General features: G+C 45.4%; 1 protein-coding gene across 2 annotated transcripts in view; it reads left to right on the top strand.

Moving 5' to 3' along the window:
* The window catches only part of LOC147727488 (alcohol dehydrogenase 1-like), a 383,740-nt gene that overhangs the window by 238,601 nt on the left and 126,348 nt on the right, over window positions 1-18,791 (top strand). For both annotated transcript variants that reach the window (XM_086961562.1, XM_086961563.1), the window contains exons 4-5: window positions 11,110-11,197; window positions 11,623-11,842. In XM_086961562.1, the coding sequence (XP_086817688.1) occupies window positions 11,110-11,197; window positions 11,623-11,842 (308 nt within the window). The remainder of the gene's footprint in view (window positions 1-11,109; window positions 11,198-11,622; window positions 11,843-18,791) is intronic.

Here is an 18,791-nt window from a genome sequence, read left to right as displayed (position 1 = left end):
CCAAATCGCTGCGTCAAGACACTCAACGCACAACCTTCTCTCTCGTGCACATAGACTGTAAATGGCTTACTGTAGTCAGGTGTACCCAACACCGGAGCTGAACACAGTGCATTTCGTAACTCAGAGAAACTCTGCTGACATTCGTCAGACCATGGCACCGGACTCGGAACACCTTTTCCAGTCAGGGCCACCAATGGTTTTGCCAAGAGAGAAAAATTTGGGATCCATTGCCTGCAGTATGAAGTAATACCTAAAAATGCGCGCACTTCCCTCTGTGTGCTAGGAACATTCATCTGCGTAATTGCTTTTATTCTCTCCGGGGTCAACCTTCTTCCCTCCTTTGACAAGAGATGACCTAAATAGGTCACTTCTTGGCAACAATATTGCAGTTTGGAAGGTGACACGTTGTGATGTAAATCAGACAAATGATGTAGTAGGGAAATTGTAGCTGTTTTGCAAGTTTCCTTGTCATCAGCAGCCACTAGAAGGTCATCCACATATTGCACCAAAGCAGAACCAGGAGGAAGCACAACAGAATCTAACTGACTTTTTAATGCCTGACTGTAAATGGATGAGCTTTCACAATAGCCTTGTGGAGCTCGTTTAAACCTGAAACTTCAACCTCCTAGAGAGAAGCCGAAAATATCTCTGCTTTCCTCGGCTATCGGAATGCTGAAAAAGGCATTTTTCAAGTCGATCACTGAAAACCATGTGGCTGTAGCAGGAATCAATGTCAACAATGCAGTAATGTCTGGAACCACAGGAAACTGCGGAATCACAATTTTGTTAACCTCTCTAAGGTCAATTACAAATCTGTAGACTGGAGGTTTTGAAGGATCAGTGCGTTTCAAAATCGGCAGGACAGGACTGTTACAGACATTCCCTCTAGTTTCTTCTATTACATCTTTCTGGAACAAATCTTGTACTATCAATAAAAGCGCACGTTCACCTTCGCTAGAGATCCTATATTGTGGAATTCGTGGGAATTTGACATTTGCTTTCAAACTTATTACATAAGGAGGAATTTCCAAAAGACCTACATAGTTAGGACCAGTCGCCCAAAGAGTATCAGGGAGAGAACGCAGCTCCAGTGGGAGCGCATCCATTGACAAGTACATCGGGGAGATGACTCTTTTATCCAACGTAAGCTGTACTCCTGACGGAGAACAGTACAGTGTCGCATACAGGCGTTTTAACAGGTCTAAACCAAGCAGATTTTCATTGCAACCGGTCGTCAAAATCAGGGGTGCTTTTAGTTGATGAGGCCCAACAGAAATAGACAAAGGACCAGAAACAGGGTTGTGAACAGGGGCGCCTGAAAAACCTACTGAAACATTAGTTAAGCCAGACAAAGGTGCGCCAGGGAGTTTTGCATGCATGATAGAACTTTTTGCTGCACCAGTATCCAACAGAAACGGTTCAACCACACCTGATGTAGCTACTGCGACATAAGGCCCACTCTGATCTACTGGAACTGATACTACTCCCTCTCTTTGTCCATGGCTGTCCTAGTACTCATTTTGTTGAATTTCCTCGCTAACCTCACAGTAGTCTTCAACATGGTACTGTTGAGATCTACCAGGCTGTACATATTGTCCATTTCGCTGGTCGAAATAATTAGAAGGACGATCATTAGTCTGCGGAGGCATAGTACCTCGTCCTCGGACTCTAGGAGTTTGCGTATAACCACCACGACCTCTCTGAGCTGGAGCACTATTATTTTGTGCTAGGACTGGACACTCATTCTTATAATGACCTTCCTTTTTGCAGTAAACACACTGATTCCATTGGTACTGCGGTCTCTGGGAACCGTAATCGGCCCTCTGATATGGCCCTTGCTGTGAGTTTGTCTGATTCGTGCGAGGGGGAAACTTTGGAGCGTCTTGGCAGAGATGGGCGTTCCCCCGGACATCCTATTAATCTTACAGAGGCTGCATCACAATAACTACGCCCGAGTGAGGTGTGGGAGGTCGGGGGAACTGACCGATAGATTCCCCGTTGACCGAGGGGTAAGACAGGGTTGTGTGTTGGCACCGACCCTGTTTTGCCTCTTCGTCAACGGGGTAATCGCCCACCTGAATGCCACCGACTATACTGACGCCCCCAAACTGAATGGCAGCAGGGTGCCCGCAATCATGTTTGCGGACGACACCCTGCTGCTATCCAAAACCCCTATGGGGATACAGAGGATCCTTGATTCATTTGTAGCCTTCTGTATTGACAGGGGGCTAGAAATTAATGCGGCAAAAACCAAATTCATGGTTTTGAATCCGAACCAAAAATTGCGGCCGAATCCGCAATTGGGAGCTGTACGGCTCGAGAGAGTAGCCACCTTTGAATACCTTGGTGTGACTCTTAACAAAACCATGTCTTGGGGATCCCACCAGAGTAGGGCGAATCTCAAACTTACACAAACTACTGGGGGTATCGCCCGGATGATGACCGGCTCCTCATACCGCCCGTTGGGGGCGCTAATCCAGATATACAAGTCCCAGGCTAGGGGAGCGATCATGTATGGGGCGGAATTGTGGGGACACACACCCTGCCGGAGTCTGTCACTAACGGAAAACAAGTTTATAAGACAGATAGCCGCGCTTCCGCCCAGCACCCCGCTCCTCCCCCTGAGGCTTGACTTGGGTCTACGACCATTAGCTGATGAAATAAGCCTTAGACCCATAGCCTTCTGGCGTAGGCTGTGGAGCAGTAATGACCTTGCAGAACACAGGGCGGAATTGGTCGAATTATTGAACCACCCAAAAGCGCTCCGTATTCCCTGGGCCAAAAATATCCAATCCACTTGTATGGAACTAGGGCTCCCTGAGTTATGGACTGAGCCGGCGAATGCCGCACTAATCATCTCCAAAAAGTCCCTGGCTAATGTATACCATGAACAGAAATTAGCTAGGGCCCGAGCTGCCCAGGCAGAATGGTCTCTATCCTCTGTGTTTCTGCAAAGTAAGGACCTTTATAGGTTTGAGAGGGTATTGGATCCTATTTCCCCCGTACTTGCTAGAAAGCTGTTTCTCCAATGGAGATACAGCACTTTGCCCCTTCGGTCCTTTACAAGTACCTGGTCATCGCCTCCCACTACAAAGCAGTGTCCGGCCTGTGATGCCATGGAGGAAACCGACTTACACGTGGCTTTCTTCTGCCCAGCCTATATGGTAGCGAGAAAATACTGGCTCCTCCCATTGATAAGGAACATGGGCTGCAGGGAATATGCACCAATGTATAGGATTTTAAAATCTGATGTCTCTGGCCCAATTGTCTTCGCATTAACAAAATTTCTTACCAATGTTTGGCACACGCGTAACCGTATTTTAAAAGTGTTGGGTCCCTCCTAAAACTTTAGATGTATAGTTTTTATAGCATTTTTAGTATATCCATTTCCAATGTTTTTATCTTTTATGTACTGACTTACTTGTGATTGTATATGTGTATTGTTTATCTTTTATGGCCAAATGGCCGAAATAAAGATTGGAAAATGAAAATGAAATGATTCGTGCGAGGCGGATATGCCTGTTGCAAAAGGACTTTAGTTTTTAAATCTTTTGTTTTCTTTTCTGACTTTTCTTTCTCTTCTTTATCCCTATTTTCATAGTACTGAGCAGTTGCAAGTATTTGCGCAGTCGTAGAGACAGCCCAAGCACTTTCAGAATCTTTTAATTTATTACTAAGCTCTGGTAACAAATTGTGTACAAATTTATCAACAAATAATCTCTGGCCTCCCTCCGTGCTCATATCCTGACCACTGTGATCTACAAAAGTTTCTTCAAATCTAGTGAAGAAATCGGAGACGCTTTCGTCTTTCTTCTGCTTGCATGCGGACAATTTGTCCCAATTAACGCGTAATGCTGGCATCAAAGTTTTCATTAAATCAATTATCCTACCAGGCAAATTAGCAATTAGAGGTTCGGGCTTAGAACCACCAATTTGTTGACCATCTGCCGCTACTATAGCTGGCCAATCACCACCAAGGGCAACTGGATGATTTTCGGTACGAATTTTAGCCTAAATAGGTTGCGGTACTACATTGCCAAATAGCATGTCAATGTCTGCTAAATTCATTACGCAAGCTTGAACTGTCTGAGTCAGCTCTTTATAATATCCGGCGGGATTTTTTATGCGGATCTGGCAAGGCCTGTTTTACTGCTAACACTTCAGCTCGTTTCCACGGAATGTGTATCCACACTCTCTAGAATTGTGCTGGAGCGGCTAAAATACCATTCACTGCATCTGCTTGAATGGCTTCGCACCATATTGGCGGAACCTCCCTCATCGGATATTGACAACCTTGTTTTGTGCTACGTTTCTCTAAGTCCCTTGGTGAACGGAGGGAAGGATCAAACCTAAAACCTAAAATCAGTTCCATCGCTTCTTTTACATCCTGACCTACTATCATACCTGCAGCAAATTTTTTCTGAACATGAATTAATTCATCCGGAACTGATTCAGAGTCTTCCTCCTCCCACTCCTCACGCAAAAGGAAACACATTACATCGAACACATAACGCTGTGTCGGTTCATTCCATTGCATAAATGTATCTAATATATCTCGTACATCATACCTTCCAACTTTCGAAATCCACCTAAGGGCTGTGGAATCTAATATTCCTCGTTCTTCAATACTAGGAAGCTGACTACGCCTCTGAGTAGATTCAGAGGCAGGACTCCTAATTAGAGTTTTGTAAAAAGGAGATAGAATATTAGAGACAGATTCAGTGATTCTCCGACGAACAGAAAGCGGAGTCATATAGCTTGCAGAAGTTTTGAGTAGAGTAGTAGTTGGAACAGATGAATCAGCAAGAGTAGGGGTAGCAGGCAAAGTAACTTGTGAAACAACAGGTATAGGCGGAGCAGGCATAGGCAGAGGAGCGGGCAACCCTGGAAGAGGGGGTGCCAGAGGAATATTGTTAACCACAGGGAGTGCAGGAGCTAGATTCAAGGGAACAGGAGCAGGCATCCCAGGCTGTCCAGCAGCCGGTAACAAAACATTTGGCAAAGGTGGGGCCGTAGCACCCTGTGCATACGGTGGAGGTGACCCCAACAAGTAAGACAACAGGGGATCCTTTTCAGGGTCCTCTACTGGCTTAGCAGTACTCGATGGCAAGGCAGGGTAGCACTTGTCAATCGCCAAATTACGTTCTCTATCAGCTATCTCTATCGCTTTCCAGTTTCATTGACTGTAGACTGCAGACTGTATTAAGGTCAACTCTTGCTCTTTTTGCTCTCCCTTCATCTTTTTAATCTCTCTTTGTTTGGATTCTTTTCGCCAACAACGGAAAGAATCAAACATTGCCGGCCGGGCTTTCTTCTTAAACAGTTTTATTTCTAAATTATCAAGGATTTCAGGTTCAAAACTACCATGTAGTGGCCAACTAAGGACACCATCCTCTTTCGTGTAACGGACCCACACCTCATTATATGATATAGGACCCACACCATGCTTGCAGTAGAGTTCATAAATAGGAGTTCCAATCGGAGGAACCGGACATGAGTCCTCCAACCGGGAATCCCTGTTGCAACCAAAACATGAAAACATACAGTTTTTCCGACTTACCATTTTACAAACCGGAACACAGAACAGACACAAACAAAGGTGCGCAATCGAACTTAGAACTTAGGCCTATCAAATGAACAAATGTATCGATACCCAAACCAAACCAAAGATTATCGTAACGAGAACAACCAATGATAATCTACAAAACCAAGTCAAACCAGAGAACTAGAAGGACTATCCAAACAGGAGCAATCCTTACGAAGTAACCAAATAACAACTAGCAACCACTTAATACTTAACTGAGGCACTGAAGACGTCACCAAGGAGAAACCCGTCTACGTCTCGCCGTACTAATGTCTGCACCTCGGGTCCAAGACAGGACGACAGTCAAGGCAGCGGACCTCTGCAGCCGTCTGAACGGGAACCCTCGTGGAAGAGAACGTCGGGCCACTTTTGCGATATACCGGGATCGATGAAGTGGGGCGCCTCCCTCTGGAATCTTCACACGAAGCTTCTCGAACTCTTCAGGCTTTTGGACCGGTACCGAATGACGTCGCCCGACGTTGGGCGCCAATTGGAGTTCTGGACTTTATTAAGGTCCAGAGGTGTCAGGGACAACACCCGAAGACCCCTGAGTTCTACCTGTCTCGGTGCACAAATAAACAGAAACACGGGCTTCTTGATGGTGGCGTCAAAGACCAAAGGTTTATTACTGCAGGGATACAGAAGTCACAGAAACTACACACGGGCAGATTCTAGGAGCCTGTTCGATTTGCACTAAGTGAGTTGCTCCTTAAATACACGTTTTTTAGCTGTGAGCAACATTCTTCACATACTAGTACATTTCTTAAACTTCGTATCCTAAACAATAAATATTTGGCGTCAAACAGGAACCGTCAACGAATTTCTGATGTCAAACATTACGAATGAGGGGTTCCCACTGTTCGATCATAATCCCATGTCATCTTCTCATTCAGGAGCCGGACCGCCTCATCGTAAATTTCGTTACCTCCCCCTAATAAAGGCCCAGAAGGAAAGGAGCAGAGCCAGGTGTAGAAGATAGAAAAACAGGATAAGAGATGTTTGTGGGTCGTAAATGGGCAAGGCTACCGACTTCGGCCGCCTAATCATGATCAGGCCAACGAGCACGAGAACCAGTATAGCAGGACTGGCCTCAGGCAGAGGAGGCAGCTTCTGCCGAGTCATGCGGCCACAGCGTTTGTGACTTAAGGTGTACGTGTCATTAGCAAGGTGAAACGCCGGCTAAAGCCTACGTGTCCTTTGAGCGAAATAAACTGATCAGAGGTCACTGTTTTTTTCATTGACTATGTGAGGGCAAGAATACAAGATGGATGCCATATTCTAAAATGGATGCCATCGATGTACCGGAAATGTGCTCATAACAAGAGCGCTCTTGCTCGTAGCATAGCGAAAACACCAGGATATACTATATGGCTCATTTGTGGTTCACTGGTACCGAAATTATGGGTTTACGACGATGTCGAAAACACGGGTTCGAATCGTCACGGAACCTCAAGTGCGTTAAGCATTTATGACCACCTACAGTAATAAAGTGAATACACTACAAATGGACACGACACAGTAGTATTATAAAAATAAGGATTTTTATATAAGGCTTAGCACAAGACCGAATAACGACAAAAACATACCACAGTCTTAATAAATACTCTTGGAAGGAAAAATAATAGTTCAAGCGTAGCTTCTTCTTAGCACCAAAGTCTTTAGTATCAAAAGCAACTCTTCTTCTTTAAATCACAGTTCTTGGCAACAATGTAACCCACACGGGAGTCACACGACGTCAAGGCAAAGTTAATCCAAAGGGTTCGGCGTCGACCGCGAGGAGCGCTACGTCGAGCCCGGAGTCGAGCAGACCCCCACAACACAGTACCTTGGAAAAGCGAAGCCCACGATGATCAGCGGCGTCGAGATGTCCGGCGTCGCGTCTCCGGCATTGATCCGGCCTCGGAGTCGGGGCAACCTGCAGCGGCGTCGACAGATGTCAGGCAGGAGCAGCGCTCACGAGGTGAAGCAGGATACGGCGTCGTCGTTGATGTCGATGATGTTGCAAGAGTGAGCAGCGCTGACGGCGTCGAGAGGGCTCGAAGTCGATGCGATCAGCAGCGGTGCAGACACAAGGTCACTTGGAGCTGGAGCCGAACTCACTACTCACTGGCGTTGCTGCTGGCGTCGATCGGGCCCGGCGTCCGGCGTCGAGGAAGCGGGACACTGGAGCCGTTACTCACGATGTCGAGCTGGATTCGGCGACGTCCGTCGGCGTCGAGATTGCTGGTTTCTTTCAGAGGTGCTGGATTCACAAGTTCCAGCAATAAGCACTTTTAGCAAATGATGAAGTCCTTTAGCCCTGTGACTTCAACAGGAGACTGGCACTCTTCCAGTCCTTGGAGATTTTCTTAGCAAAGCTTGAGAGTACACACACAGTTCCTCTCTCCTGGTTCCTTGGCAAAAATAAAGAAGCAACTGCAGGATTCCCCCCAGCAAACAGCACTCTGGCAGAAGGGGTAGGCAAGTCCTTGGATCAGCAGGCTTCTTGTCCTTGGTTCAGGTTTCCTTGTCAGAAGTGATCTAAAGTCTTGGTTCAGGGGTCCTTCTCTTATACCCCTTTTTGGCTTTGATCCCTTTGTCCGTGCAGGGGAATTTCCCAACATCCTGGGTCTGTTGTGGGTGGAGCCAGGCAGAGGCACCTGGCCTATTCACTGAGCAGGGCTGGGTCCTCAGACGCCCAGCAGGAGGTGGAGCCAGCAGTGTCACTGGCAGGAGCAGAGCTATCGGCCTCCTGGTAGGAGGTGGGGCCAGGATCGTCTATGGCAGGCACAGAGCCATCAGTCGCCTGGCAGGAGGTGGAGCCAGCATTGTATCAGGCAGGGCAGGCTATCAGAAGCTACTCTCCCCCTACTCTCAATGCAAATGTCCCACTCATCCCACACTGACTCAGCAGATCTATGGAGCCACCCAACTCCTGTCACACACACACCAAACCAGCAGAAACCAGAAATAGTTAGACAAGAAAATAGCCACTTTCTAAAAGTGCTATTTTCAAACCCAGAGTCCAAAAACCATCCACACAAACGGATGCGTTATTAAACCCCGAGTTCAGGGATACCAAACTCGACATTGCACCATGCTCCCCGAGCCAGCTAGGATTATAGCATTAATAATCCTGGCAGCCCATTCTAACTAATGGAGAGCAGGTTACCTTACAACAGTGAAAAACGAATATGGCTGTAATTCACTATTAGGACATGCCAACTTGGTCAGGCTTGTCCTACCTTATACTTACAATGCACCCTGCCCGTGGGCCTACCATAGGGGTGACTAACATGAAGTTAAGGGAAGGTTGAGGGACTGGCAAGTAGGTGTACTTACGCAGTCAGCGTGACAGTACTAGACTGCACGTGGGTCTGGCAATGCTAGACCTTCAGACATACATTTACTAGGCCGCTCTTGTGGGTGGCACAACACGAGCTGCAAGCCCACGAGCAGCATTTGTATTTACAAGCCCTGGCACTCCTGGTGCACTAGACTAGGGACTGATAGTAAACCAAATAAGCCAAACATGGAATTCAATCGGTACAGCAATTTTACATAGGGAGCACTTGCACTGTGGCACTGATCAGCAGTGGCACAGTGCCCAAAGCAGTATACCAGCAAAACATCGTAAAACAGTGGAGGCAAACAGAAAAAATGGAGGAGAGACTCAAGCCAATGATGTCAGGTCTAACAATTCCACATCACCAAGTAATGTGTCTTGATTTGATTTCCTACTTTTAAAATCTTTGTTTTCCTCACCCTTCAGAATTAAGTAAAATTAGCATCATCTGTGCTTTATGAAGTACTGGTATTTTTAAAAATATTTGTAAAGTTCATTTACATGTCTTTACATGTGTAATATGTTAGGAAAAAACTGGCATCTGACAGACTTTCCTTTCACACGTGCTGTACCAGCAAGTTTGTCATTTTACTTTACAAAATCCTCTCACCTTTCAGTCAGAGAAAGAAAAGTAAACACCAATCACCACGTTAAAGGAATAGGCAGCAATTTGTCAGAAGACATAGCATGACATGAAGCTTCTACTTTAGAAAGCACAACAAATGCGACCACATAAAAACACGATTTGAGACATCTTTATTTCCCATTCACCAGCCGCTATCCAGCATGGTTATGTGGGGATTCTGCAGCTCCCAGGAGACCTGCTTCCAGTTCTTAGGGTACCAGGTGATGCAGTGGTAATGAAGACAGATGGACTATTAATTATTGGATGTGGTTTCAGCAGCTTTCTGTTGTTGCATAAAATAAATGGTAATGAAAGTTGTCCTTGCCGGTTACTCACTGGATCACTGGCCCAACATCAAACTACAGGAAGAAAGGGTTCAGTCATGGGATTCCTGGTAGCTTCTCCTGTTCCATTTAATGTCCCATATTTTAATTGTAAAGGCCAAATATAAATGTTACAAATAGGGTTCTCCAAAACATGTTCATGCCCAGGGCCACATGAGTTCTTCGGATGGCACGAGACGTCCTTCCGTTGAAATAAAATTCATTTGTTTACAATAGATAATTTCTTTTATTTCCAGAGGAAAAATATTTTTCTCCTAGGTAAACCCCCTTCCCCTAAACTGGTATTACATCTGGGGGTGATCCCTTCTTCTTCCCACCCTGTAAATGGATTTACTTCTGTCCGTGCAAAAATAAAAATCTTAATTTAGAGGTTGACGGGTGGGACTAATACCACTACTTCCCTGCCCCATTAAGAGTTGGGAAAACTCTTAAGCTGGCTTCACTAGTAGCAGCCATTGCCCTGGTAGCCTGCTGCCACTGTATCTGCAGGTCACACTGATGGCTGTGATCTCCTATTTACGGCGGGGCATTCATCAGTAGATTTTCCTCTTTGGGGCCTCCATGTGATGCATCATGGAGCCAACCATGGGAAACAAAGGATGGCCTTGAGGTGTGGGGAGAAACCTCTTGGCAAATCAGAGTCGTTGATTATTTACTCATACTTGGCGAGTGTGTTTCAGTAAGGCAAAAAATGAATGCTGAGTGGGCCTAAATATCATTCCACGTGATTGGCACTCACTTGTGTCTTTGAGGCATCTGCTGGCTGGCAGATGAATAAGGAGGGCGGTGTTCTGACAGGGGAGCACAGACTAATTTGACCTGTGGGCTGGCTAGATCCCTTCCCAAGTGTAAATGGCCCCATAAATCCCACAGCATCCCCATTGGAGGAATAGACATGAGTTTGAGAAAACTCAGAAACCTTGGGGCTGTTGCTGTTCCTAAACATTAATCGCAGGAACACTGGAATGCTCACTTCGGTGGAATTTTCTCATGCACAGTATAACGAGCACGTCAGGTAATATTGTGTGTGAGTAAAAAGATTCACAACTGCATTATCAACCTTTTTTAGTAGCTTGTATTTGTGCATCCAGGCATTGATGCATGTAAAGGTTAGGCCTTCTCATTTAGTTTTGTGTTGAATTTGAACATATTTTGATATTTTTGTTTTGTTAATGTGTTTCCAGATTTGTGCCTATCATATCACATTAAAAATTAATGTTCTCTTTCCCAGGTGATAAGGTCATCCCATTGGTCGTTTCACAGTGTAGAGAGTGTCGATGCTGCAAACATCCAAATGCCAACCTCTGTGTTAAGGCTGAGTGAGTTTTTGTTTCTAGTTCACATTTATAAACGTAATATTCTGTTGCCCATAAGGAATGGCTTGTCCCGATCCCTTCTGTAATTGTTTAAGATCTTGTATCTATTGGCTTTGTAACACAGTACATTAAGCACTTTAATTCTGTTCAGTCAGACTTGTTATTGGCTGCTATTGCATATTGCACTTTTTTCCCATGGAGTTTTTTAAAATTGTGTAAATTGTGTAATGGTTTTAGTAACTTTTTATATAGTCTATTTAATCATTGCTGTACGTTCTGGTCTCTGTTGTGCTGTGTACTTTTCAGCATCCTTGTGATCCTAATAAAGTTACTGACTAAACTTAATTTTCTCTCTTAAATACATTGCAAATCAAATTCCAAACAAACCTACTACATCTAACCCTTTTTTGCATTTTTCTTTTACTTAGCATTGGGAAACACACTGGACTGATGGATGACAACACCAGCAGGTTTAGCTGCAAAGGGAAACTGATTCATAATTTCTTATCCACCAGCACCTTCACTGAGTACACGGTTGTCAATGAAATTTCTGTGGTTAAAATTGATGTTGCCGCCCCTCCGGAGAGAGTCTGCCTCATTGGTTGCGGGTTTCCTTCTGGATATGGAGCTGCAACCCAAACTGCCAAAGTAATATTATGTTTTCTATACTACATTGCACTTACATTTTTACTTCAATGCATGTACATTTTTGCAGGGCTATCCTATGCCACAACACAATCTAGTGCCTATATGCGCCTGCACATGATGTCAGAGACAGAATGAAGGAAAATGGGGGGCAGATAATTTGAAGACTATTGCATGATCTAGGTTTAAAATGCTTTTCTATGTGTGACTGTTTGACTTATGGCTTAGTTGATTGCCAAAATGGTGCCTAAGAATGGTGGTAGATCTTAAATGGGCTATCAGGATTTTCAAAAACTATAAATAGGAACAGATAATTGACTTCGAAAGAGTACTATTTGGAGTTTAGTTTGGAAGAACATTCCGAGTTCAGGTTTGGTAATCAGAAAGAGTAGTTTTTGGAAATCATCTGAGTCACCGAGCAAAAGGGTAAAGTGATCCCCATGAAGTCAGTGGTGCAGTCAGGTTGTCTAAGACAAAGAACAAATGTATACCTTTGATTTAGAATAGATCGAGCAGGTTCAGATGCAAGCAACAGGAGTGTATGATTGCAGACATCGGGCTGAAAGTATCAATGTTAGTCCATAGTTTCAGCTAAACAATTAAAAATATAAATCCTTACTCTGGGTGCCAGCAGCACTCCCCGTCTTCATTCACGGGTGGGCATTTCCAGTTAACATGCTTAGCTTGACCATGAAGAGATGTTGAAGGGGGTGCAATAATTAAGCTGTAAAAATAGCATAGTTTGTTTTTCTTTTACAAGAGATAAAAGACAAAGGGGTTACAATGTTAGCATCTATCATCAAAGACAAAACGTGTCAAAGGTAATAGGCCTGGATTTTTAAACAGAAAATTCATCTTCATTGATTAGCGAATTTGTATATCTAATTGCATGAGTGGAGAAATGCGAGAATTAGCCAAAGATTGGATGACTGGATGGATGAGTAAATGTATAAATGTATTGATGGATATTTGTCAGAAATATCATAATTAGTTGAGGGAGTAAGTACTCGCCTCAAGTCAGGGCACAAGTCCTAAAAGAAGATGTGGGGCATTAAGCAGTATGCAAGTGGCGTCACAACCCATGACCTCACATGAAGTGACATCACTAGAAATGACATCAGATCTTAAGACCTCACACATATTTTTAGCAGGTCTATCATGAGTACAGTTGAGCACATTACAATATTTAACAAATGAGATTTTGCGTCGCAGTTGTGCCAAAAATATTGACACAACCCTGATGTAAAATTTGGGCCTCAACGTAGAGATATATTTTTTTTAACCTGCCACAAAAAAACTGGCAAAAAGGAGAAGCAAGGCAACAAATCTGTTATGCTTAACTGGTTGCAATGTCTGCATTTTAAAATATCTGATGGGGTTAAGGCACCTTCTGCTGAAATCTTTGTGAGCCTCCCTACATTTCAGGGGATAATAATGGTAAGATAACTCTGAAGGTTAACCTATTTACTGTAAAGACCTGTATTTTTTCTAGCTCCAGTTTTGAAGCAAAGCACGTAATGTAACACACCAATGACAGATTTTACTCTTATCTAAATGGCTAAGTGGGTTACTGCTTTTTAGAAAGAGATCATCTTGTTACTGCCAAAGGCAAGCCTGTCTGCGCCCATCCGCTTGTGGACCATGGCCAGTGCCAGAACCCTTAGCCCTCCCACCATCCCCCGTTACATTGCCAGTGACCTTCTGACCCTAGACCCTGGATGCCACAACAACAACTGCTTCCCCGTGATCAGCCAAAGGACCCTTCACTTGCTACCACTGCTGCTTCTCATGCTGCACAGGGCCACCGGCCCACTCTGGACCCCAAGCGCACAAGGCTACACACAAACCGGCAACAATCCAATACATCCAGCTCAACATTTGTTCCCTCTTCAAACATGCCATAGAAATTTGGGACACCATCACAACCCTCTCGCCTGATGTGGTCTTCATCACCAAAATGTGTCTCAACCCCACCGCATATCACAGCATTGCTACCACCTTACCCATCGGTTACAAGACCACTCAAAAATACACAGTGGAGGCATCACCTTAATTTTCAAGGAAACCATCGATGCACCATCACCAACAACGACCCCACACCACTCATGGAACACCTGAACTTCTTATTACAAGTTGATGACATGACCACAATAAAGGGCACCCTCACTTACAGACCACCAGGACCTCGACCAGCCTTCTATGATGCCATCTGTAACCTATTTGCTCCCCTCGCCATTGACTTCTACAACTATGTCCTGCTGGGCGATCTTAATTTCAACATTGACGACACCAACACTGACTCCCTCCAAGAGAACCTCAACAACATCGGGCTCACATAAATAGTCACTGAACCCACGCACAAACCCAGACATACACTTAATGCCATCTTCACCTCCAGCAACAAACTCAAATCCACCCACATCACAGAGCTCACCTGGATCAACCATGCCATTGCCTACTTTACCATTTCCAGTCAAGCTTATCATACAATCACCAAGCACCACAGTGCCACTGACCGCAGATGAGGAAAAGTCACCAAAACGCAATGTAAGCAATCCCTCAGGACCACACAACGTAAAAACCTCAGCACATCTCAACCAGGCCATCCAGAATTTCACCACTTGGATCATAAATCCACATACAAAGTCATACCGCTGAAACTATACAAGATTATCAACACTCCAGCCACAGAGAACACCATCCACCCCTCCCAAGAACTCTGTGACTCCCTCTAGAACTATTTACACAGCAAGATAGCCATGATCTACAACAACTTTGACCTCCAACCCACCACCCTCAGCCTTGACAACCTCAAGCAACCAGCAATTACCAGCGAATGCTCACCACTTGTTCTTCACTCACTGCACAGACCATCTCTACTATCATGTCGTCCACCCACTCTGGGGCACCCATCGACCCTTGCCTCCACCATCTCTTCAACCTCAGAGCCAAACCTATCAGCATGGAGCCCACCGGGATTCTCAACACCTCCATCTCTACAGCAACCGTTGCAGACATATGAAAACATGTAGCGGTCAGACCCCTCCTGAAAAAGCCATCGGCTGAACCCAGTGACCTCAAAAACTACAGACTGATCTCCCTGCTCCCCTTCCCGGCCAAAGTATGTAAGAAAAACATTAACCAGCAGCTCACTGAATACCTGGAACTCAACCAACTACTCTACACCTAATTCAAATTCAAATTCAAGTTTATTGTTTGATTACTAAAAACCATAACAAAATGTTAAAACCATGTGACTCATGAATACATGTACAAAGATTTTAAAATGCAACAAGAAATGAACCCCGGTTAGTGCAAGGGCAGTGCAGTAATCTTGCGATAAAAGAGAGTTGAAATAAAAAATTGGCCGAATATACATTTGTCTTTTACGGATCAGGCTCTTTAAATAACTTAACAATACTACTCTACACCTCACAGTCTGGATTCTGTGCCAACAACATCACCAAGACGTGCTGAACACCACCACAGATGCCATCAGATTTCTTCTTGGCCATTGAAAAACTGTGGCCCTGGTCTTCTTTGACCTCTCTGCTGTGTTTGACATTGTCTTCCACCAGACCCTCATCAATAGACTCAACACCACTGGCATACAGCAAAATGCCTCAAAGGATCACTTCTATCCTAGGGTGCACAAGAGCATCCAACTTCTTCCCTTTTGCCTTGCACCCAAGATCCTCAGCTGCAGCGTACCTCATGGATCATCCCTCAGGCCCTACATATTCAACATTTACATGACCCCCTTCACAGACATAATCAGATCCCATTGCCTCAACATAATCTCCTACACCAACGACACTCAACTTTTTCTCTCAATCACCGAGGAACCTACCAACGCCACAGCCAACTTCTGCAGTGCCATCACAGGCGTAACTAAATAGATGGGAGAGAGCTGCCTCAAGTACAACTCCAACAAAACAGAAGTACTGATTTTCATGAAGAACACCTCCATATGGAACCACAGATGGTGGCCAGCAGAACACGGACCATTACCCACACCGACAGACCTTGCAGGCAACCTCTGCATCACCCTTGACAGCGAACTCACAAGAAACGACAAGTCAATGCAGTTGCTTCCTTGTGCTTTCACACCCTCTGCAGAATCTTCAGATGGATCTCTTTCAACACCAGAAAGACCGGCACACAGGCCCTCGTCACCAGCCACCTAGACTACAACAACTCTCTCTACACCAGAAATCTCACCCAACTCCTTAAAAGACTCCTGACCTTGCTGAGCACTGCAGCCAGACTCACCTTGGACCTCCCCACCGCACCTCAGAGACCTCCACTGGATCCCCTTTCATGAGAGATGCCAGTTCAAGATTCTTGTGCACGCCTACAAAGCTCTACACAGCCAAGGACCATCCTACATCAACCATAGACTGAACTTCCACCTGCCTCCAAGGCAACTGTGCTCTGCCTCACTTGCCCTCACACACACACCCCTAAATACATTTCAGCCACAACAGGGGCCGCTCTTTCTCCTACACCGCTACCAAGACCTGGAATGTCCTACCACTCCACCTCTATACAGCTCCCTCCCTGGGAGAGTTCAGAAAAAAACTCAAGACCTGGCTCTGCAATGGAGACACAGCACCACAGCGCCAGATGCCCCTAAGGGTGACAGTGGGCACTCTACAAATACTGATTGATTGACTGACTTAGAGTTCATAAATTGTAATCCTTCTAATACAGCTCAGTGAGCTATGAAGGACATGTGGCTCCAACACCTTGTAACCCTCACTGTCTTATGTAACACATCATGTATAATGATTTACACATTTGTATGATTTATCTTCTATGTATAATCTGTATGTGTGATGTAAAGTGCTCTGACACCCTGCACATGGATGAGAATCGCTATCAAAGAAATAAAAAAAAATGGTCGTATTTGAATTGTGTAAATACTGGGACAGACCAACACATCTGACATTCTTACAGTGCATGTATATCTCTTATATCCAGGGACTCTAACTCTACAAAGTCAAAAGCATGCCTCTCTTTAGTACCTGTGAATAAATAAGCTGTGTGTGTTTCCTCTACATTGCATTTAGGTGTGAGTTTCCCCCATATGCTCATAACCAGGATACTGCAATAAAAGGAGGCCTGATGGCCCATTAACGTCGGCCTTTGTTGTGGGTCTAGATGGAATCTGATAAGCCCCTTCCCCGCCTGTACTTTGCTGCTCAAAATGAAAGCAGACAATGTGCAGGTGCTGCTGAATGTGTCCTAGGGACAAGTTTAGCATATTTCTCTGGGTCCCAACATCTTGGCTGGGTAGACGGCATCCACTCTGTGAAAAGAGTGGGTAGACGCCATCTACCTGTGTGCACCCTCGACTTGTGACCTGCCTCAAATAATATTCACAGTCCTAGTCAGGGTGAACTGCTAAAGTCACTAAATAAACCTAAGCTTAACCCCCTTGTAGCTAGGGCTCACTTTTATTGGAGCCATTCTGGACATTCTACAGTTTCGGGCCTATCCTCCCGGGCAGTAGGCCTGGGCGGTATATTCCATTCTGTTCGCGGAATTTGGGTAATTTTGCGTTCCGCGGAGATCGCGACATTGCCCAAAATTGTGCACTCCGTGTTTTTTTTTTGCTTGTTCGCGTTCTCAAATGCGTGTTTGCGAGATATTTCTCCCCGATCACACAAACAGCAATTGTGAACAGTAAAAAAGCATCGCGAACAAGCAATTCTGCATGTTCGCGGAATTTCTGTGTGTTAGCAGAGATTTTTTACTGTTTCGCGGAGATTTGCGTAACGCGATTACGCAAATTCCACCCACCCCTACCGGGTAGTGATTCCAGGATATTCAGGCTATGATACTGATGTTTCAGCCTCTATCCCAGATCTCGGTGAGACTGGCTCTGAGGCTGCTGGGCCTTATGACCTCCTGCATCTTGCTAGTAGATCATGCCAGGTGGCACGGGGGGGCTGTGCAGTGGGACCTGAAGCTTCAATTGGCACAGTTTTGGTGGAATCTCACCGACCTAGTCCAGAACTCAGAGAGAACTGCAAAAGATCTGCAGTGGTGGTTAACAAACCTCAATTGGGTCAGAAGCAGACCTCTCTTGATTCCCCAACCAGATCTCATGGTGGTAATAGATGCTTCACTTCTGGGATGGGATGGCCACCTGTGAGAGGTGAAGATCAGAGGACTCTGGTCTTCATCAGAAGCTGGGCTTCACATCAACTTGCTGGAGCTTCAAGAGATTCATTTGGCACTGAAAGCCTTTCTTACCATCTCTCAAGGGAAGGCTAGTTCAGATGTTCACTGACATCACCACAGCCATGTGGTACAGCAACAAACAAGGTGGGGTGGGGTAGGGTCTATGGACTTGGCTGGAACAGCAGGGCATATCCCATATGGTTCAAACCTGCCCGGTTCCATGAATGCCAGGGTGGATGAACTCAGCCGTCGGTGCCTAGCGGATCACAAATCTGGTCTCCATCCTGAGGTGGTGCAAGGTCTTTTTCAGCAGTTAATAGAGCCTTGGTTAGATCTGTTCGCCTCTGAAAATAACATGCCATGTCATCAGTATTGCACATTGAAGTTTCCAAGGCGGCTCGCGCTCCGCAACGCTTTTCATCTTGAGTGGAGCACAGGCCTCCTGTATGCCTTTCCACCGATACCACTCCTGTCCAGAGGGCTAAAGAAGATCAAGAGCGACCAGGCTCAAATCATCATTGTGGCTTTGTACTGGGCACGGAGAGTTTGGTATCCTGAAGATCTGCAGATATGCTTCGATCTTTAGATGAGGCTCCCCTTTGGGAGGATATTCTGTCGGAGCAGCAGGGGAGGGTCCTCCACCTGAACCTTCCACCCTCTGCCTTCCTGCATGGTGATTGAGCAGAGACTGTTGACTGCTTTTGACCTTCCTCCAGAAGTCTGAGAGGTTATTTGGCAGCCAGGTGTCCCTCCACCAAGTCGG

This window comes from Lissotriton vulgaris, chromosome 3_1 (assembly GCF_964263255.1).
Source record: "Lissotriton vulgaris chromosome 3_1, aLisVul1.2, whole genome shotgun sequence".
NCBI classification, from domain to species: Eukaryota; Metazoa; Chordata; class Amphibia; order Caudata; family Salamandridae; genus Lissotriton; species Lissotriton vulgaris.
The sequence above is the reverse complement of the archived record's forward strand: the minus strand, read 5'-3'. Positions and strand labels throughout refer to the sequence as shown.